Source organism: Nycticebus coucang, chromosome 18 (genome assembly GCF_027406575.1).
Source record: "Nycticebus coucang isolate mNycCou1 chromosome 18, mNycCou1.pri, whole genome shotgun sequence".
In the NCBI taxonomy this organism is placed as follows: domain Eukaryota; kingdom Metazoa; phylum Chordata; class Mammalia; order Primates; family Lorisidae; genus Nycticebus; species Nycticebus coucang.
The window spans coordinates 74,838,746-74,861,076 of record NC_069797.1 but is presented as its reverse complement, the minus strand read 5'-3'; the positions used below and the strand labels follow the sequence as shown (position 1 = coordinate 74,861,076).

The 22,331-nt window shown below is 44.6% G+C and overlaps 1 protein-coding gene across 1 annotated transcript in view; it reads left to right on the top strand.

Moving 5' to 3' along the window:
* Positions 1-3,979: 3,979 nt before the first annotated feature.
* Positions 3,980-22,331, top strand: part of RNF157 (ring finger protein 157) — a 104,710-nt gene continuing 86,358 nt past the window's right edge. Inside the window, exon 1 of the mRNA XM_053569337.1 lies at positions 3,980-4,278. Coding sequence (XP_053425312.1) covers positions 4,191-4,278 — 88 coding nt within the window. The 5' untranslated portion in view covers positions 3,980-4,190. The remainder of the gene's footprint in view (positions 4,279-22,331) is intronic.

The window sequence follows — 22,331 nt, the reverse complement described above, 5'->3', positions numbered from 1 at the left end:
CTCCCACTCAGATGGCCTTGGGCAAGCCCCTTCTTTGTCCAGGTGGCATATGCCTCATCTGTCAGGTGAGGGAGGCTGCACCCTTTTCGGTTCCTCTTAAATCTAACAATCCAGCCAGGACAGGCATTTTCAAGAAATCCTGGGAGAGGGAAGAGAATTTGTTCTCATTTTCTTTCTTGGATTATCTAAGTAACCACAATTGAGTATCGGTTTTGTGAAAGACAGGTTTGGGGCTGTCACTCTGCTTTCTCTAATTAGCAAGGGACAGATGCTGGGCTTTGTGCCTGTCTGTCCTGTTTCTCAGAGAAGGGCCGCAGGGCCAGCTGACATGTTAGTGGCATGTTCTTTTTAACACACAGGCTGTGCAGCCCAGGTGGGATGAGCTCACAATCAAAAGAAGAGCAGGGCCAAGGGAGAGGAAACACAGGTGGAAGTCGACATGCAGAAAGGAGCTCATGTGGTCTCCTAAACTGATAGAAATGAAGAAGTAGAACAGACTCTCCGAATTTCTTTCGATTAGTCCTTCAACAGGAACATTGTCTCGGGTCCCTGCATTTCCCCAAATGCCAGACAGGCCGGGACCAGGGGGAGGCAGGTGAGACACCTGAGTGAGCAGTCTGTGAAGTCTGTGAAGAAGCACCTTACTCACCTCCCTCCATCCCCACCACACCGGGCCACTGATGTAAACATAGTCTTTCATTTGAGTCTTAACTTCAAAAGTAAATTAAGAAGCTACAAACCCAACTGAAGTTTGTAGCCATGTGAACAGTTCTCCTTTGTTAGCAGCCCAAAGCTGAGGACAAAATTAACAAGGGAGAATTCACATTTGGCAAGAAGCAAAATACGAACGCTCCACTGCAGATTTCCTAATGGACAATGTCATTTTCCTCACCAGACAGGCTTAGGTTGCTAGAGGAACCGTGTGCAGGGTCCTGAAGCATGTAGGTTCAGACCACTCTGACAGCATTATCCTTGCCTGCTGATCTGGAGCAGGATGTGAAATTTTCTGCCGGCGGTTTTGGCTTCAATCCATCGAAGCCACATGCTACAGACTGAAAGAGGATCAGGGCCCTTGTGTTGCCGATTGGGCCCTATCTTTTGGTGAGACTCTGTGCTCATTTAGAACATCCAGGACTCTAATCTTCCTGTCCCCACAGCAGGGGCCTATCTTAGCTCCTTCAGGTCACTGGGGGCATCAGTTTACCTCCCTGGTCCTATGGCTTTGGGAATGCTATGCTGCAGGACTGGGCCAGGCAGCTTTCACCCCAGGGCTCTCTCCCTCCTTCCTGCTAGTGCCTGTGTTACAAGGGTAGAAAAGGCTCATCTGAACTGAAACCAGGACAGCCAAAATGTACAAAATTAAAAACTCAAAGGGACAGCTAGCTAACCTAAAAATTACTTGTTCCACCCTTTGTATTTCTGAGACCCAAGATTGAGAAGAAGGGCTTGAACCAGATAAAATACAGTCGAACTTCTATAAGATGACCACCCAAGGGACTGTAACACACTAGTCAGCATGTGGAGGTGTTCTACGTAAGGAACTAGGCCTACCTTTACTGTACTGATACAGACATGTGATGCATGGCCGGTCTATGAAAATTCAGTCAACTTAAGGAGACAGTCAGGGCCAGGAGGTGATCAGCTATGAAGGTTCTACTGTACTTGGCTTCTAGCCCCCTGCCTTCCACAGATAGAAGAAATCACTGAGGCACTTGAATGCTGAGTTTTCTGCTGGGATTCTGGGATTCCAGGGCTGCTGAAATGGGGAGGATGCTGCCAGGCTGTTTACACAAAGGAAGCATGGCATTTTAATGTGCATATATGCACACTGTGCAACCCATCCCTAGACCATTTTTCAAAGTAAAAAGCATTTTTATGGGTCTCTTGATGGCAGTCACTTCTGGATTTTTCCTCTTTTCTGTGCTGTGTTTTCCCTCGAGCACTCTCCTTGGCCCAGATCTCTGGCAAGGGAGCTACATGGAGCTGAGGAAGAACCAGAGAGGAATGCAGGACTCGGCCCCTGCAGAGATGGCTGCTCCAAGGGCTTAGCTGCTTATCTTGCCTTTGCCCTGGCCACTGGCCGAGGTTGGAGGTTCTCTTTCCAAAACTGTAACACTAGGTGATTACACTGTAGATTGTGGGAGTCTAATTCAATTAATTCACAGAAAGTCTCTTTGACCTAGAAGTCTCTAAACTACCCTTTATTCCTTTCTCTTTTGCCTCTGGTCATCACTATTTTTTGTTTGTTTGTTTTTGAGGCTGAATCTTGCTCTGTTGCCTCAGGCTAGAGTGCAGGGGTGTCATCACAGCTCACTGTAACCTTACACTCTTGGGCTCAAGTGATCCTTCTGCCTCAGCCTCCCAGAGTGGTAGGATTACAGGTGTGAGCCACTGTGCCCGGCCATCACTTCTTTTTAAAATGAGTCTGGATTCGCTTGTTGCATCTTTGCAATAGCCAGTGGGGGTGGGGTGGGGTGGGCTATTTTTAGAGAAGGAAATGGAGATACAGGTTCTAAGGGTTTGATCTAAAGTTACACAACTGCTGGGGTCTTGATTTGTCCAATTCAAAGTCTTATGCTCTTTCTCTGCCTCAATTTCTTCAGCTGTAAAATGGGGGAGTTAATAAATAGGATGTATACGGTGGGGTTGCTAAGAGGGTTAAATGCTTTGATATGGGTAAAGTGTTTAAAACAGAGCCTGGTACATAACAAGTGTTCAATAATGTCCACTAATATGATTGTCCAATACAACGAAAAAATGGCTGGGCTTTGTGGCAGGCGCCTGTAGTCCCAGCTACTTGGGAGACTGAGGCAAGAGACTCTCTTAAGCCCAGGAGTTCCAGGGTGCTGTGAGCTGTTACACCACGATCTAGGGCGATATACTAAGACTCTGTCTCAACGAATAAAAAATGAAATGAAATAAAATAAAATAGCTTCACAGACCTAATGCAGGGAATTAGACACCCCTAATTGTTCTTTGAATGTTGTTGCAAAGTTGTGGAAGTCATGTTCCAGCAGTTGAGATTGGTGCTGATCTGTCTACTCTCTCAGAAATAAACACCAGACCCATAAAGAAAATAAAAGGTTTAAAACACAAATGTATGTAATTAAGCTTTGGAATGACGTCTTCTGCCTGCGCAAGTGTCCCACTGTTGTTTTTATCAAGAGGACACCCCCACCCGGCCCGGGTCTGCCCGGCCCTATTGCCTTTCCCCAACATGGGCTCCCCTGGCAGGCAGACCACATGCTCCTTTTCCAAAGTTTCCAGGGTACCGTTTCCAAGGTACGGGCAGAGGCTGAATGTCTTGATCTTATCTTGAATTGACGTTCTTCTGACTCTAGGGCCACATGAGCCGTCCGAGAGAGCCATGAACAGCGCCCGTAGGGTTCTGAGCACTTTGGGATGACCTACGTGAGAGGGAGGCGACTCTTTCTAGCCAGTCACCAGCATTAATAATTTAGACTGACTGACCCCTGGGACAGGGCTGGGGGCTCCAGGGATGGTAACATTCTCGGGAACCCCCGGAACCGCTTTCACTCCAGGGGTCTTGGGGCGCCCCCTCCTCCCGGTGCCATGCGGGGGATTCCGTGAGAGGACTTCGCAGATACTGCAGGTGTGGGGCCGGGAGCTGCAACGCGGGACGGCACGCGTTCCGAGGTCTGGGACAAAGGCGAGCGTGCTCCGGGCGGGCCGGTGGTCCGCGGAGGGGGCGACGCTCCCTCGGCTCAGCGCATCTCCCACGCCTCGCGGTCCGCGTGGCCAGACAGCCGCCCCGTCGCGAGCCCCCCGGCCGCGACCCGGCGCGAGGCCCGCGCCGCCGGCCCCCGCGGCAGCCCGCCGCCCATTGGCTGGTCCCGCGCGGGCGCTCCCGCCCCGCCTCGCCATTGGCCCGGGCCGCCGCGGTCCCCGCGCGCGAGCCACCGCTGACATCACGCGGCCTGAGGCGGCGGCGGCGCCCCCGGCCCAGCCCCGCAGCCCCTCGGCACAGGCGCCGCCGCGGTGCCCGGCGGAGGATGGTGCGCGGCGCGCCGGGGGCTTCCCGCCGCCAGAGCCGCAGCGCCGCAGCGGAGCCGGCCGCGGCGGGCAGCCGACCCCCGCACCCGGCGCGGGGCGGGCGGCCGCGGTGAGGCGCGGAGGGCGGCGCGGGCGCCAGAGCCGGGCCGGACGCCGCAGCCGCAGCCGCAGCGGCCATGGGGGCCCTGACAAGCCGGCAGCACGCGGGCGTGGAGGAGGTGGACATCCCGTCCAATTCCGTGTACCGCTACCCGCCCAAGTCCGGTGAGGGCCGGGCGGGCGCCGCGGCTGGGAGCGGGGGGCGAAGAGACGCGGGGGCTCCAGGTCAAGATGCTCCCGAGCGTGGACCCCAGTGATCGAGGCCGCTCTGAAACGACCTTTGAGCGTGAAAGGGCTTCGAGAAGGCCGAGGTCTCCACGGTCCCAGGCGAAGTAGCGCAGGGGGCTGCGTTAGGGGCCTGGCGGGGTCACCCAGGTCGCAGAGCCCCTCCGCCAGAGGACGGGAGCAGCCTCGGTTGTAATCTGCCCGGTGACAGGGACGTGCTCCCCGCGGGACTGCAGCTCCTGAGGAGTGGAGCTGCGGCGTCACCGGCGGGCTGGGGGTGGTCTTCGCCCCGCACGGACCAGGCTGGCCTGGCTGCGGAGCCCATTGGCCTCGCACGGGCTGGGATTTAGGGGACACGGTCTTGGCCTCTGTCGTGATCAGGTCCTGTCCCTGGGCTGCCGCATCCAGGCCTCTGGAAAGGTTAGAATTAGGTTTCTAATGGAAAAGCGCCCATTGCCTGCTGGAGGATGGAGGCCGAAAATGCTTTTGCGGTGCGGGTGCGGGTGTTTTTACAGAAGGTATCAGAGGGAAAAGTATTTTATTAGAAATGTTTGGGAATCTGAGTATCAGAGTCACTCGATGGCCCTTTGCCAGAGTAGCGGGTGAAGCTGGTTTTTGGAATTGGGATAGCTCTGGGCGAGCCTGGTTTTTGGAATTGGGATAGTTCTGGGCGAGCCTGTTTTTGGAATTGGGATAGCTCTGGGACAGGGCAGAGGTGTTCAATATGTACAGAAGTGTTGTGTTTATTTTCAGAAAGGATTATTCTGTCACTTAAAAAGGTAAATGTCTCCAGCCTCTGTGTTGTGGCATCCGTATTGGAGGTAGTGGAGGGTTTTAACAGCAAAGGAAGGAATCACAGGAGAAGACAGTTGAGTTGATTGAGCACGGCCTCTTTGAACTGCTGGTGCATTGCCTAGCTATCTACTCTTTATTTTTAATTGCTACTCTCTAGACTTCTGGGGACTGATGACTACCACTCCCTTTGGCTTAGGACCTGACACTGATTTTGGTGATCTTGGAGTGAGGTGTCAGAATTGGAGCAGAGCTGATTCTCATTTTGGTAGAATAAAGACATGCTAATGAGATGAGCTGTTTCTCAGCAGAGTGTCCAGTTTCTGCCAGGTAAAAGCTGGGGCCAGACAATGAACCTGCATCCCTGCAGAGCGTCTGCCAGAGCTGTGTTTCTCACTGCTTTTGTGCCAAAGAAGGAATCTTTGCAGAGATGAATATGATTAAGAGCTGTTTTAGAAAGGTCTAGGTAAAGCTGCAGATCACTAGCACTTTAATAAAGTGCTTGATAATTATAACTACCTGAACCTAGTGCTAAAGAGATCATGTATTTTGTTTTTTCATAGACAAAAATCAGTATTTGTATGATTTTTTTTAAAAGCAATTAGCTTTTATTGATCAGAATCTGGCGCATGTTTTGCTGAGCTTGGATTTCCAGTAGCATTTGCTGTCTCTGGAGCGTATTCACCCCTCCTTCACATACAGGAATTAGCATAGGTAAATCTCTGGAAGGCTGCTCTCAAAAGGATGTAAGTATTAATTCAAGTGTGGAATCTTGAATGATGCTAACAAAAGGATAATAGGCCAAACTAAAACTTCCCTTAGCTAACACATTCAGTACTTACACAGTTTTAAATAATCCTTTCTACCAGTTTTTATAGAAGTCTTACCTAATTGTAATTCATTTTTAATCAGAAGCTATATATGAGAGAACTCTTTACACAAGTGGACCAAATTATTTATGTTGAAGGTAAAACACGGAAAATAGGAATCAGAACATCCTGTCTCTGTCAGCAAACCCTGTGTATTTGATAATTTGTATGAGCTTCCATATGACTGGAGACATCTCCCACCCTTCATATGGTCTTTAAATTGACCTGGCTGTTTATATAATTAAATTACAGTATTTTAGTCCTGAAAGGAACCTTCAAGAGAATTTGGCCCAGACCCATTCATTTTACCAGTAAGGAAATGGAGACCCACCCAGGCACTGTGGCTCTTGCCTGTAATCCCAGCGCTCTGGGAAGCTGAGGTGGGCAGATTGCTTGAGCTTGGGAGTTCAAGACCAGCCTGAGCAAGAGTGAGACCCCATCTCTAAAAAACAGCCAGGCATTGTGGCAGGTGCCTATAGTCCCAGTTACTTGGGAGGCAAAAGAATCACTTAAGCCAAGAGTTTGAGGTTGCTGTGAGCTATGACACCATGGCATTCAACCCCAGAGTGACTGAGTGAGGCTGTCTCCAAAAAAAAGGTAGCTGGGTGTTCTGGTGGGAGCCTGTAGTCCCAGTTACCTGGGAGGCTGAGGCAAGAGAATCGCTTGAGCACAAGAATTTGAGGTTGCTGTGAGCTGTGACGCTAAGGCACTCTATCTAGGGCAACTGAGTGAGACTCTGTCTCAAAAAAAAAAGAGAGAATGGAGACCCAGAGAAATGAATTGGTATGGTAGGAGTCACCCAGCAAATTAGTGCTCTCCTTACTGTACTTTCTGCCTGTGCCTTTCACAAGGAATTGGATTTTAAATCTGTACTGGATGATTTGTAGAATGGAGGCCACTCTATGTCAAAACTGGAAAGGCAACTCAAGGCTTGTCCTTGTTGAGTCAGCTTGAAATGATTTTGAGAAGTCTCTTTATGCTGGGTACTGATGGCAGAGGGAGCTTTATGATGGAACATACCTTGGAGTCTGGGTGCTAACAGACTGTCCCCCTGGCTCACTGGAAAGTCACTAAAACTGTACTGCCTGTGGAACAGTTGTTTCAGCAAAAAAGATTATCATTTTTCCCTGTAATGATGGGCACAGTGCTCAGCAGAATTTTCTTTTCTTTATTTTTTTTGAGACAGAGCCTCACTATGTTGCCCTTGGTAGAGTACCATGGCATCACAGCTCACAGCAACCTCAAACTTTTGAGCTTAAGAAATTCTCTTGCCTCAGTCTCCCAAGTAGCTGGGACTATAGGCGCCCGCCACAATGCCCAGCTGTTTTTTTTGTTGTAGTTGTCATTGTTGTTTAGGCCCTGGCCACATTCAAACCCACCAGCCCTGGGCATGTGGCTGCCACCCTATCCACTGAGCTACAGGTGCCGAGCTTGAAATTGCTTTTCTTTTTTTGGTATTTTTAATGGAACTTTCTAATTTTGTATGCACATTGAAACTGAACCATTTAAAAACTATTAAGAAGGATTGATTTCATATTGGGACTTGAGTTTGTAGCTTTTTTTCTTTTCTTTTCTTTTTTTTTAGGGATAAGGTCTTATTCTGTTGCCTGGGCTGGAGTGCCTTGGCATTATTGTAGCTCACTGCAGTCTCAAATTCCTAGGCTCAAGTAATCCAAGTAGCTGGGACTATAGGTGCACACTTCCATGTCAAGCTAATTTTATTTATTTATTTATTTATTTTAGGCAGAGTCTCAAGTTGTCCTGGGTAGAGTGCCATGGAGTCATAGCTCACAGCAACCTCCAACTCTTGGGCTCAAGTGATCCTCTTGCCTCAGTTTTTCTATTTTTGTTTTAGCTGTCCTGGGCTGGGTTTGAACCTGCCACCCTAGGTGTATGTGGCCGGCACCCTGCTGACTGAGCTACGGGCACTGCCCCAGCTAATTTTTTTTAATTCTTTGTAGAGATGGGTCTCACTGTGTTGCCCAGGCTGGCCTTGAACTCCTGGCTTCAAGCAGTCCTCAAGTGATCCTCCCACCTTATGCTCCTAAACTGCTAGGATTAAAGGTGTTAGCAACTATGCCAAGCCCTTTTTCTTTTCTTTCTTTTTTTTTTTTAAAGTCTCCATCTTTTTTAATGGGTAAATATTCCATGGTATACATATACCACAGTTTGTTAATCCATTCCTGGGTTGATGGGCATTTAGGTTTCCACATTTTAGTGATTGTAAATTGAGCTGCAATAAACAATCTAGTTCAAATGTCCTTATAATAAAATGATTTATTTTTCTTCTGAGTAGATGCCTAGTAGAGGGATGGCAGGATAAAATGGGAGGTCTAATTTGAGTGCTTTAAGGATTTTCCATACTTTCTTCCAAAGAGGTTGTACTAGTTTGCAGTCCCACCAACAATGTAAAAGTGTTCCTTTCTCAAATCCATGCTAGCATCTGCAGCTTTCAGACTTTGTACTGTGGGCAATTTTCACTGGGCTAAGGTGACATCTCAGGGTGGTTTTGATTTCCATTTCTCTGATGATCAGGGTCTTTTTTTTTTTTAATATACGTAGGTAGAAATAAAATAGCCTAAATTATTTTGCATTATTTATTTTTTGCATAACTAATATAGTCACATGGGTAAACATCAATTTAAAAGAAAAGAAAAGAAAAGGCATATGGTGAGAGTCTTGTTCTCTCTGCAGTCACCCATCATCCAGTTCCCCTTACCCCTCCTAAACCTCTATCCCTATGTAACCACTTCTGGTTTCTTTGGAATTCTTCCAGAGTTTCTCATGTAAATACAAGCATAGCACGCTATTTAGACTGTTCTATACCTTGTTCTTTTCACCTTCAGAAATACTGAAGATCATTTTATGTTGTCTCATATTTGAGAGCTTCTTTGTTCTTTTTAAACAACTGTATTATACTCCTGTGTGTGTTTTCATTTTTGTTTTTGAAGACAAGAGTGTCACTCCATTGCCCTAGGTAGAGTGCCCATGGGGTGATAGCTTATAGCAACGTCAAACTCTTGGGCCCAAGCAATCCTCTTGCTTCAGCCTCCTGAGTAGCTGGGACTACAGGTTCCTGCCACAACACTTAGCTATTTTTAGTAGAGACAGAGTCTTGCTCTTGCTCAGGCTGGTCTTGAACTCCTGAGCTCAAGTGATCTACCGGCCTTGGCTTCCCAGAGTGCTAGGATTACAGGCATGAGCCACTGAGCCAGCCATCAGCCATGTTTTTATGTAGTCTCCCTTTGATGAACATTTCAGGTTTTTTTTCAGTATTGCAAACAATGTAGCAACGAGTAATATTATGCTCTTAGGTGATTTTTTAGCTTTGTAAATAAATGCATGAATATTAATCATTCAAGTAACAAAATTCTGTGGGAGTTAGTTTTTTTTTCTTATTTTTATTTTTATTTTTTTTGTAGAGACAGAGTTTCACTTTATGGCCCTCGGTAGAGTGCCATGGCATCACACAGCTCACAGCAATCTCCAACTCCTGGGCTTAAGCAATTCTCTTGCCTCAGCCTCCCAAGTAGCTGGGACTACAGGCGCCCACCACAGCACCCGGCTATTTTTTTGTTGCAGTTTGGCCAGGGCCGGGTTTGAACCCGCCACCCTTGGTATATGGGGCCCGCGCCTTACCGACTGAGCCACAGGTGCTGCCCGGGAGTTAGTTTTTGTATAGCTTCTGCATTAACATAGAAAGCAATTGAAAGCACTGTTCTGCTGCATTTGGTTGTGACTTTGTAATGTTTAAGATAGAGGGCATGCCTGTAGTCCCAGCTGCTCGGGAGGCTGAGGCAAGAGAATCGTGTAAGCCCAAGAGTTAGAGGTTGCTGTGAGCCGTGTGAGGCCACGGCACTCTACCCGAGGGCGGTACAGTGAGACTCTGTCTCTACAAAAAAAAAAAATAATAATAAGATAGAGGGCATGGAAGCTATTTTTTGTTTGTTTGTTTGTTTGGGATTCATTGAGGGTACAAAGAATTAGGTTACACTGACTGCATTTGTTAGATAAAGTACCTGTTATAGTTGTGTCCCACCCCCAAGAGGTGTGCCTTATAATGGTGACTTCCAAGCCCCCTCTCTCCTTGCCTTTCCCCACTTGCTCATTCCCTTACCTTCCCCTTGTATTAGCTCATCTACTGCCTTCATATTAAAATTGAGTACACTGGATTCTTGCTTCTCCATTCTTGTGATGCTTTACTAAGAAGAATATGTTCCATTTCCATGCAGGTTAATACAAAAGGTGTAAAGCCTCCATCTTTTTTAGTGGCTGAATAGTATTCCATGGTATACATGTACCACAGCTTGTTAATCCATTCCTGGGTTGGTGGGCATTTAGGTTGTTTACACATTTTGTATTGTAAATTGAGCTGCAATAAACAGTCTAGTGCAAGTGTCCTTATGATAAAAGGATTTTTTTTTCCTTCTGGGTAGATCACCCAGTAATGGGATTGCAGGATCAAATGGGAGGTCTAATTTGAGTTCTTTAAGGATTCTCCATGCTTCCTTCCAAAAAGGTTGTATTAGTTTGCAGTCCCACCAGCAGTGTAAAAGTGTTCCCTTCTCTCCACATCCACGCCAGCATCTGCAGCTTTGCAACTTTGTGATGTGGGCCATTCTCATGGGGGTTAGATGGTTTTGATTTGCATTTCTCTGATGATTAGGGACAATGAACATGAGCATTTTTTCATTTGTTTGTTAGCACATGGAAACTTTTAATCTTCTTGAAGATATTTGCTTCTTTAAAAAGTCCATGATTATTTGTTTAACAAAGGTATAACTTTGCTGAAGTGGTTGTTTTTGTGCATAAAACATCTTTTGGCAGGTTTATCCACATTGATAAAAGTCCACTTTAAAATATCCAAGACAATTTTGAAAAGGAAGAACAAATTTGGAAGACTTTCTCTGTTTAAAAAATTACTGTAAAGCCACAGTAATCAAGATAGTATAGGTTGGGCACAGTGGCTCACAGCCATAGTCCTAGCACTCTGGGAGGCCAAGGCAGGTGGATTGTCTGAGCTCATGAGTTTGAGACCTGCCTGAGTGAGACCCTGTCTCAAAAAATAGCTGAGCATTGTGGTGGGTGCCCAGCTACTCTGGAGGCTAAGGCAAGGAGATCACTTAAGTCCAAAAGTTTTTTTGTGTTTTTTTGTTGTTGTTTTGAGGCAGAGTCTCACTGTTGCCCTCGGTAGAGTGCTGTGGCGTCACAACTCACAGCAACCTCCAACTTTTGGACTTAAGTGATTCTGTTGCCTCAGCCTCCCAAGTAGCTGGGACTACAGGTACCTGTCACAACACCCAGCTATTTTTTTGTTGCAATTGTCATTGTTGTTTTAGCTGGCCCAGCAGCCTGGGTGTATGTGGCCGGCACCTTACCCACTGAGCTATGGGTGCTGCCTGAGCCCAAGAGTTTGAGGTTGCTGTGAGATATGACTCCTTCCTGTGTTCTACTGAGGGTGAGAAAGTGACACTCTGTTCAAACAAACAAACAAAAAAAAAGGTAGTGTGGTACTGGCACAACATAAGGGATATAGTTCAATGGAACACAATTGCAAACCTGAAATGAATTTTTATGTTTATTGTCAGTTGACTTTGGCAAAAGTGCCAAGATAATTCAATGGAGAAAGGATTACCTTTTTTAGCATACAGTGTTGGGACAATTGGATAACTATAAGTTAAAAGAAAAAAAAAACAAACAAAACAAAAGCCAGGCTCAGTGGCTCACGCCTGTAATCCTAGCACTCTGGGAGGCCGAGGCGGGTGGATTGCTTGAGTTCAGGAGTTAACACACCAGCCTGAGCAAGAGTGAGACCCTGTCTCTAAAAATAGCCCGATGTTGTAGCAGATGCCTTTAGTCCCAGCTACTTAGGAGGCTGAGGCAAGAGGATCGCTTGAGTGCAAAAGTCTGAGGTTGCTGTGAGCTATAAAGCTACAACACTCAACCCCAGGATGACTGAGTGGTCCTCTGTTTCAACAAACAAACAAACCCCTAAAACAAAATAAACCCAAAATGAATTCAGATCTTTCTTCACATCCACCAAAAGTTAACTCAAAATGAATTATACAGTGAAAAGAGAACCCCAAGAATGGGGGTCAGTGTTTGCAGACCAAACATATGGTAAGGAATTTATATCTAGAATATACAAAGAACTCTTATACTTAATAATAAAAGGACAAATAACCAAATTAAAAATGGGCAAATCACCCGAATAGACATTTCTCAAAAAAAGATACGTAGTAGACAATAAGCAAATGAAAAGATGCTCACCATCATTAACCATTAGGGAAATACAAATTGAAACTATGGTCAGATACAACTTCACACCCATTAGGATGAATATTAAAAAAAAAAAAAAAAAAAGAAATCATAAGTGTTGGTAAGGAAATGGAGAAAGTGAAACCTTCATACCCTGCTGGTGGGAACGTAAAATAGTGCAGCCACTTTGGAAAAACAGTTTGACAGTTCCCCAGATGGTTAGTTACTATATGACTCAGCAGTGCCACTTCTATGTACCATGCCCTGGAAAAATGAAAAAAATACATTCACACAAAAATTTGTATATAGCAGCATTACTCATAATAGTTAAAAGGTAGAATTAACCCAAATGTGCATCAACTGATGAATGGACCTGCTGTTAAATAAAATATACTAATTCATACAATAGAATATTATTTGGCAATAAAAGAAATGAAGTATTGCTATGTGCTGCACCTAGATGAACCTTGAGAACATCACACTAAATGAAAGAAGCCAGAAGGGCCATATATTGTATAATCCCATTTATATGAAACGTCCAGAAGAGGCAAATTTACAGAGATAGAAAATAGATTAGTGGCTGCCAGAGACTGGAGAGAAGGAGAAATGAGAACTTCTAATGGGTTTCTTTTTGGGCTCATGCAGTTTTCTAAAATTAGATAGTAGTGAATGGTTGTATAACTGAATATGCTAAAAACCATTAGATCATATAGTTTATTTTTTGTTTTGATTTTGAGACAGAGTCTCACTTTCTTGCCCCTGGGTAGGGGGCATAGCTCACAGCAACCTCAAACTCAGGCTCAAGCAGTCCTTTTGCTTCAGCCTCCCAAGTAGATGGGACTACAGGCACACACCATAACATTTCTTTTTAAGGCAGAGTCTCACTATGTCACCCTCAGTAGAGTGCTGTGGCATCACAGCTCGCAGCAACCTCAAACTCTTGGGCTTAAGCGATTCTCTTGCCTCAGCTTCCTGAGTAGCTGAGACTACAGGTGCCCATCACAACGCCTAGCTATTTTTTGGTTGTAGTTGTCATTGTTGTTTGGCAGGTCCAGGCTGGGTTCGAACCCACCAGCTCTGGGATATGCAGCTGGCGCCCTCGCTAACACCTGGCTATTTTTAAAGATGGGATCTCACTCTTGCTCAAACTGGTCTCAAACTCCTAAACTGGAGTGATCCACTCATCTCGGCCTCCCAAAGTGTTGGGATCACAGCGCCAGGCCTGGATTGTACAGTTTAATAGGCATGTAAATTATATGTATGGCATGTAAATTATATTTCCATAACGTTATATGAAAAATGGATCATAGACCTAAATGCAAGAGTTAAAACTACAAAACCCTTAAACCCTTAGAAGAAGACCCAGGGTAAAATATTTATTTGATTTGAATTGGGAAAAGAGTTCTTAGGTAAAACTAAAGCGTTAACCATACAGGTAAAAAAAATTATAATTGCATCTTCGAAATTAAAAGCACTTCCATTTCAAAAGACATTAAAAAGACCAAAAGACAAGTTACCCTCTGGAAGAAAATATTTGCAGATCACATAAATGAAGTATTTACATCCAGTATATCAAGAACTCTTACAACTCAATATTAACGAAGATAACTCAAATGAAAAAGGGATAAGAGGCCGGGCAGGGTGGCTCATAACTGTAATCCCAGCACTCTGGCTGAGGTGGGTGGATTGCCTGAGCTCACAGGTTTGAGACCAGCTTTAGCAAGAGCGAGACCCCGTCTCTAAAAATAGCCGAGTGTTGTGGCGGGTGCCTGTAGTCCCAGATAAAAGAATTGCTTGAGCCCAAGAGTTTGAGGTTGCTGTGGGCTATGACACTACATCTCAGCATTCTACCAGGGGCAACAAAGTGAGACTCTGTCTCAAAAACAAACAAACAACAACAACAAAAACGGACAAGAGTTGAATGGCTATTTCCCCAAAGAAGGTATAAGAATGCCTAATAAACACATAGAAAGATGTTCAGATGTATTATTAGGGAAATACAGTTAAAACTACTGTGAAATACCACTTCCTAGCCCCTAGGATAGTTAGAATAGAAAAGACAACATCAAGTACTGAGAATGCAGAGAAATTGGAATCCTTGTGAGGTGCTGAGGGGAATGTACAACGCTACAGCCACTTTGGAAAGTTTGGTGGTGTCTTAAAAAGTTGAACAATAAATTTGCCTTATGATTCAGCAATTCTGCTCCTATGAATCTGTCCAAAAGACATGAAAACATATATATAGATATGTATGTAGATGTTCATGGCAGCATTGCTCATAATAGCCAAAAATCTGGAAATAATCTAAACGTACATCAGTTGGCAAAAGGATAAACAAAATGTGGTATATTGTGGCATACAGTGAGATACTATTCAGCAATTTACAGGAATTAAATACTGATACATGCTACACAACATGATTTAACTTCAAAAACTTGCTAAGTGAAACACAGTGAGACTGTATTGTACGAGTCCATTTATATGACATGGCTAGAAGAAGCAAATTTATAGAGCTGGAAAATGGAACAGTGTTTGCCTATGGCTGAGGGTGGGAGTGGAATTAATTATAAATGGGTATGATGGAACATTTGGGGATGATGAAAATGTTTTCAACTGGATCGTAGTGATGGTTACCAAAATCATCAAACTGTTCAATGGATAGTTTTTATTATTATTATTTTTTGAGACAGAGTCTCACTTTGTCACCCTTGGTAGAGTGTCCTGGTGTCATAGGTCACAGCGACCTCTAACTCTTGGACTCAAGCTATTCTCTTGCTTCAGCCTCCCAAGTAGGTGAGACTAAAGGCACCCACCACAATACCTGGCTACACTTTAGAGATGAGGTCTCGCTCTAGCTCAGGTTAGTCTCGAACTCATGAGCTCCTCCACCTCCCACAGTGTAGGATTATAGGCGTGAGCCACCAAGCCTGGCCTAAGGGTATCTCTCTCGCGCTCTCTCTCTTTTTTTTTTTTTTTTTTGAGACAGAGCCTCAAGCTGTCGCCCTGGGTAGAGTGCTGTGGCATCACAGCTCACAGCAACCTCCAACTCCTGGGCTCAAGCGATTCTCCTGCCTCCACCTCCCAAGTAGCTGGGACTACAGGCACCGACCACAATGCCCAGCTATTTTTTGTTTGCACCCATCATTGTTGTTTGGCGGGCCCAGGCTGGATTCGAAACCGCCAGCTTAGGTGTATGTGGCTGGCGCCTTAGCCGCTTGAGCCACAGGCGCTGAGCCAGGGTATCTCTTTTTAAGAATGAGGTATTGGTGGTTGGCAGAAGAGACCTGGTAGCAAACTCTTACATGCTAACACACTATGATCCAACTTGGAGGTATGCTTTGCACAAAGCACATATTCAAGATTTTTGTGGCTTTGATGACTATGAGGTGTTTAGCTTGGATGACCAGAGTAGTGAGGCACCATTGACAGAAATTGAGAATCTGGAGCAGAAACTGCTTTCAGAGTGAGTTGTAAGTGTCAGCTGGTGCCTTACTGTGCTTCAAGATCAAGGCAAGTTAGACAGAAACCCATTCCTTCCCCAAAACAAGAGAATGCAGAAGTCTAATGTCCCTCAAAGATTTCTGTGAATTCCTAAGGAACTAATGTTATGTTCATCCTGGCTTCTGAGCTCCAGCTTGCTGTCTGTGCCCTGCTGCAGATGTGACATCAGTCCATTGTCCAATTTCTCCAAGAAATTCCATTCACATGATGTATTCAAAGTGTAGATTTTACTGAAGATCTGTGGGGACTGATGAGTTGGGGTGTACATTATAGAAACACAAACAACCCTGAAGGAATGATCAGCATTGTTACTGTAAATTGTACTTCAGCGAGGTAGTTTTACTGGCTCATAAGCTCACCCACCACATCCTTTCTCTGTCTTTTACAAATGATCATTCTTTCTTTTTTTTTGAAACAGAGCCTCAAGCTGTTGCCCTAGGTAGAGTGCTGTGGCATCACAGCTCACAGCAACCTCCAGCTCTTGGGCTCAAGCGATTCTCCTGCCTCCACCTCCCAAGCAGCTGGGACTATAGGTGCCCACCACAACGCCTGGCTACTTTTTGGTTGCAGCCATCACTGTTGTTTGGCAGGCCCAAGCTAGATCCGAACCTGCCAGCTCAGGTGTATGTGGCTGGCGCCTTAGTCGCTTGAGCCACAGGCGCCAAGCCTTATTTCATTTTTTTAACCCACCCTAGACCCATGAAGGGACTTTCTCTGTCTGAATATCTCCTTCCTCTTACTTCTTCTTTTTCTGCCTCTTCACTCTTCCCTGTTAGAAATAAAATAAATTACAAAGCAGTTTAGGTGCCCTCAAGGAGCAACAAAAGCACCCATGCCCTTAGGGTGCCACTCTCCAGTCTAAGGAGCCCCTTAAGGTATATCAGGAAAAGATAGTGCCTTCCCTCAGGGGAGTTCTGGTGCCAGCTCTGCAGATAAAATTTCTATATTTGAGTTTGGGACAAAAAGGGGATATCCAGGTGAAAAGATATGGCAAGTGGTTGAAGATTTGGACTAAAAAGCCAAAGAAAGATCAGAGATAAAGGTTTGAGAGTTAAAAAGGAGAAGCCAGCAGATGCTAATTGCCCACTGGGCCCAGCCACCTGCTATTCTCATGTAATCTTGTTTGATCTCAACAGTAATCCTTTGGAAGAATTATTATTGTCTGTATTTTACAAATAAAGATACCAAAGCTCAAAAAGTTCAAATAACTTGTCTTAGGTCACACAGCTGCTGGACAGCAGCATCAGAATAAAGTCCAGCTCTGTCTTGAGTCAAATCCTTTGCTTTTAGTTTATAAGGAGGGAAGTGAGTCTCAGAGCAGCCAGTGTTTACGCTGGCAAAGCGGCAGAGCAAATGAGAGGTAGAAGAGACTGGAGCTTTCACGGGTTTTAGAAGCTGAGGGAGCTTCAGAAATGAGTGTTAAATTCTGCTGAGCGTTCATAAGGTGAATAAAGTATGAGAAGAGACTCGGTTTGCTTGGTGTTCCAGAGAACAATTTCAAACCATTATAAAGATTTGAGCAATTATTGGATGTTTGGTGGGAGCAGAGGGTGAGTGGTTGGACAGATGGGGTGACTAAGTGGGTGCATATTAAGTTGTGGCAGGGGGAACGAACTTTTTTTTTTTTTTTTTGAGAAAAGGTCTCATTGTGTCCCCCCCGGTAGAGTGCCGTGGTGTCACAGCACACAGCAACCTCAAACTCTTGGGCTTAAGCAATTCCCTTGCCTCAGCCTCCCAAGCAGCTGGGACTACAGGTGCCAGCCACAATACCCGGCTATTTTTTGGTTGAGGTGTCATTGTTGTTTAGCACACCCGGACTGGGCTCGAACCTGCCAGGTGTATGTGACTGGTGCCCTACTTAGCCCTACTCAGCTGAGCTACGGGCACCAAGCTGAGGTGGAACTTGTTTTCCATTTTTTACTTAAGTTGGAGAGACCAGTATATGCTTATAGAGGGAGGTAAGTAAGAAGCCAGTGGAAGGAGAGGTATAGAAGGATGGGTACTGTTGGAATCTCAGAGGAGGTAAAGGCAGTTGGAAATGAGAGCTCAGGTTACGTTAGCCCTGGAAGAGGGAAAGGAGGAAAGCCTCCTTGAGACCAGGAGAACCAGTGGATAGAAATACAGAGAAGTTGTAAGATGTTAAAACTTTTATAATGGAAAAGAGTGAAGGAGGAAAGGTACAGAGATTGTAGAACTTGAGATTGTGGGAGGGGTTTGGATCTGCTGATGCGTGCCTTGCTGTAAATAATGTGAAGCTTCAGTTGTCATACTGGTTCAGAATAGAGTCCAGATTTAGGTTATATATAACACGATAAAAACAGCTTGTCAAATAGTGATAAAATGGAATATTCAATAAATATGTGTGGTAAAATTTCCTTTTGGAAAAAGTATCCCACAAAGGCTTGGATCCCGTGCTCAGTGGTTAGGGTGCTGGCCACCTACACTGGGGCTGGCAGATTTGAACCCAGCCTAGGCCTGCTAAACAACAATGACAACTGCAACAAAAAATAGCTGGGTATTGTGGCAGGTGTCTGTAGTCCCAGCTACTTGGGAGGCTGAGGCAAGAGAATCGCTTAAGCCCAAAAGTTTGAGGTTGCTGTGAGCTGTGACTCCATATCACTCTACTAAGGATGACATAGTGAGACTGTGTCTCAAAAAAAAAAATACTCCACACAACAGTCTAGATCCACAAATTCCAGGTGGAAAAATAATCAAAAGGCAAAAAAAAAAAAAATAATAATAATGAATGTTTATCAGTAGCGAAACAGTTAATTAAATCTGGGTATTCAGTGGGAATGCAGTGCGCTCTACCAAGGGTGACAAAGTGAGACTAAAAAAAAAAAGGGGAATAAGACAAGCATCACAGGGCGGCGCCTGTGGCTCAGCCAGTAGGGTGCCAGCCCCATATACCGAGGGTGGCGGGTTCAAACACAGCCCTGGCCAAACTGCAACAAAAACATAGCTGGGTGTTGTGGCGGGCGCCTGTAGTCCCAGCTACTTGGGAGACTAAGAGAATTGCCTAAGCCCAGGAGTTGGAGGTTGCTGTGAGCTGTGATGCTACAGCACTCTACTGAAGGCTATAAAGTGAGACTGTCTCTTAAAAAAAAAAAAAAGAAAAGAAAAGCATCACTATAGCATTTATAGAATTGAGATGAATAGCCAGGCACGGTGGCCCACACCTGTAATCCCACTGTGGGAGGCTACAGAGGGAGAATTGCTTGAGCTCAGGAGTTCATGACTTGCCTGAGCCAAGAGCAAGACCCCGACTCTTAAAGAAATGGAAAAACCCAGCAGGGCGCCACATAATCCCAACTGCTTCCAGAGGCTGAGGCAGCGGGATGCCCACAGCACTAGTCTGAGGCTGCAGTGAGCTATGACGCCATTGCCCTCTGCACTCTGCTTAGGTCATAGGGTGGGACTCTGTTTCAAAAAAAAAATTAAAAAAAAAGAGAGAGAGATGAAAAGTTAGAGGTGTTGGGAAAAAAAATAATTTTCTTTTTATTTGTGTGACCTAAAGCTTAAAGTATGTTGTTGAAATGTCATGGAGATGAAGATTTTTCAAAGGTATAAAAACTTAGTGGGATTCTTATAGCCCATAGATTCCCATAAAGTTGTAAAAGAATGGAAAATGGGCTCAGTTATCCTTTACTGTATGATATTATAGTTGAGAGTGGTTTGGTGGCACATTTCACCATATCTCATTGAGGCAGATGTAGTTTAGGGAATCCACTGACTGATACTTAATTTCACTGTGGTGTTAGGAATATGCCTCAAAAGCTTAAATTCAAAATGATTAAATAGATTATTTATTTATTTATTTATTTATTTTTAGAGACAGAGTCTCACTTTATCGCCCTCAGTAGAGTGCTGTGGCGTCACACAGCTCACAGCAACCTCCAGCTTCTGGGCTTAGGCGATTCTCTTGCCTCAGCCTCCCAAGTAGCTGGGACTACAGGCACCCGCGACAATGCCCAGCTATTTTATGTTGCAGTTTGGCCGGGACTGGGTTTGAACCCACCACCCTTGGTATATGGGGCTGGCGCCCTACTCACTGAGCCACAGGCGCCGCCCTATGATTAAATAGATTATTTAAAACAGTGACTTCTAAGTGAGCTTTTTTCTTTTTGTTCACATAATAAGGAACAAATAGTTGCATTTTTCTTTGTTGAAGTCAATTTATTGATTTTGGATTTGGAAGGATTTATTTTTAAGCTTTGAACTTTTGCTTTTATTACATTATCTCATTTGATCCTCAGCACAAAGCTGCAAAACCAGCATTACAGAGATAGGCATTAATAGTCACACACTAATGCCATTTCAGTACCCAGTGGACACCAGAGAGAGGGTCAGTCACCAACCTCAGAATAAATAGTACTATAATTTCATGGAAAAAAACACATATTTCAGATATTATTGTACAAGTAACTAACAACATTTTATTTATTTATTTAAACAGAGTCTTACTATGTTGCCCTTGGTAGAGTGCTGTGGCATCACATCTCATAGCAACCTCAAATTCTTGGGCTCAAGTGATCCTCTTGCCTGTTTTTCATTTTTTTTAAAGCACAGATTGGGGGGGGGGGGTCTCACTCTTGTCCAGGCTGGTCTTGAACTCGTGAGCTCAAGAGATCCACTCACCTCAGCCTCCCAGACGGCTAGGATTACAGAGTGAGCCATCTTGCCTGGTCAACTAAACATTTTAATCACATTCTCTGCATGTTCCTTTTATTATATTTTCTTCTTTTGATATGTGGCTGGGACAGATATATTTGCTTCCTTTTCTGCATGCCTTCATATATTTCCAGTTTTTCCCACGGGAACAAAGGTAGCAGCAACCTTTTTGTTAAAAACTTTTCACTGCTTTCCTCGTAACTCTTCCTTTTGGTTTGATATGAACTGTTCGTCTCGTCACTGTACCCAGCCCTTGCTTGAATTTGTGTCCACAAAGATTCATTCCATTGTATACTTTTTGTGGATACAGTGCTCATTTTGGACTTACCTTCTTATGTTTTCTTCAAAGAGCTGTTGTGCTAAATCTTTCCAAAAGTATTTTTTCCCAATTGTTCCTTTAGGTGAAGTTGTGAACTCATGACGGGAGTATGTCCTCACGCACTTACAAGAGTGTCAACACCTGCTCTAATAGCATGATAATAATGGATATCGTTAGGCTTGTTATTCGCTACCTTCAGATCTTCATGCTGTGTGTAAAGTAACTACGCTTCCTTTCTTATGGACATAACTCACTAATGTCACATAGGGAGAGAAGGCAAATGTTACATTCTACTTCGGGCCTTAGTTCTAGAGGCAAATCCCTTTTATCTCTGTGAACAGTACCAACTTGTGGTTATATTTTTTTGAAGCAACTTGAAAGCCAGGGTGAAGGAGGTCAATTTTCAGTCCAGAGTAATATTTTTTCTGGATCGATCCCATTGACAGTTCTGAACCAAGTTTTTTTTTCGCCCTGGGTAAGACTTTTTTGAGAAAAAGTCTCATTGTGTCCCCCCCGGTGGAGTGCCGTGGTGTCACAGCACACAGCAACCTCAAACTCTTGGGCTTAAGTGATTCTCTTGCCTCAGCCTCTCGAGCAGCTGTGACTAGAGGCACCCACCACAACACCTGGCTATTTTTTGGTTGCAGTTGTCATTGTTGTTTAGCTGGCCTGGGCTGGGCTCAAACCCGCCAGCTTTGATGTATGTGGCTGGCACCCTAACCATTGAGCTATGGGTGCCGAGCCTGAGCCAATCATTTTACAATCTCAGAGCCACTGTTGCGATTTTTTTGGAAGCTTCTCTGATTTCTCAGAATATGGCTTTGCCACTGAACAGTGGTTTGTAGAAGAATCACACAACAAGTGCACTTCAGTTTGTATCAGGTTTTAGTTGATATGTAAATTCTGAATGGACAACACCCAGGGAAAGACAGCATTCCTCATTGGCAGTGACAGACTCATAAGGATTGCAGTAAAGTGAGAACTTTTTTATAACCATATTCCAAAGGTCTCCAACTGGAGCAAACATTATGCTGTCTGTGACCTTCACGTGTTGCAGCAGCATCAAAACATAGACATTTCGGCAGGAGTCACATCCTGTGTTCTGATAAAGTAGCGCAGCAAACAGGAAAATTCTCACTGAAAAGATCGCAGAAATTGTCTTTATTTTGTGGGGACATACCACAATTTAGAAAAATTCCAATTAGTCCTAAAATTTCTTCTTTTACAAAATCTCCAGACTTTTGGATGAATAGTCCTTACATAACTCTTTGAATAGATGTAGTTTCTGGTTTATAAACTTGATGATTACATCCACAGTTTCATTACCAAAACATAGTTTGAAAATATCCAATGGCATTTTGGGTTCTATTCCTGATGGTACTCCTGGTTGAGTCCTCATAATATTACCTGATTGTCATCTCCCCTGATCCATTATCGGCTGTGAGTTCCGTTATCATTCCTGACGGCACTGTCATCTGAGCTGCAGACTGACCTGTGTGTACAGCGGGGCATGGTCGTCTTCTCGCGGGCTTCACAATTTGCATTTCTTCTCCATCATCATCATTATCATCTTCTTCCTCAGA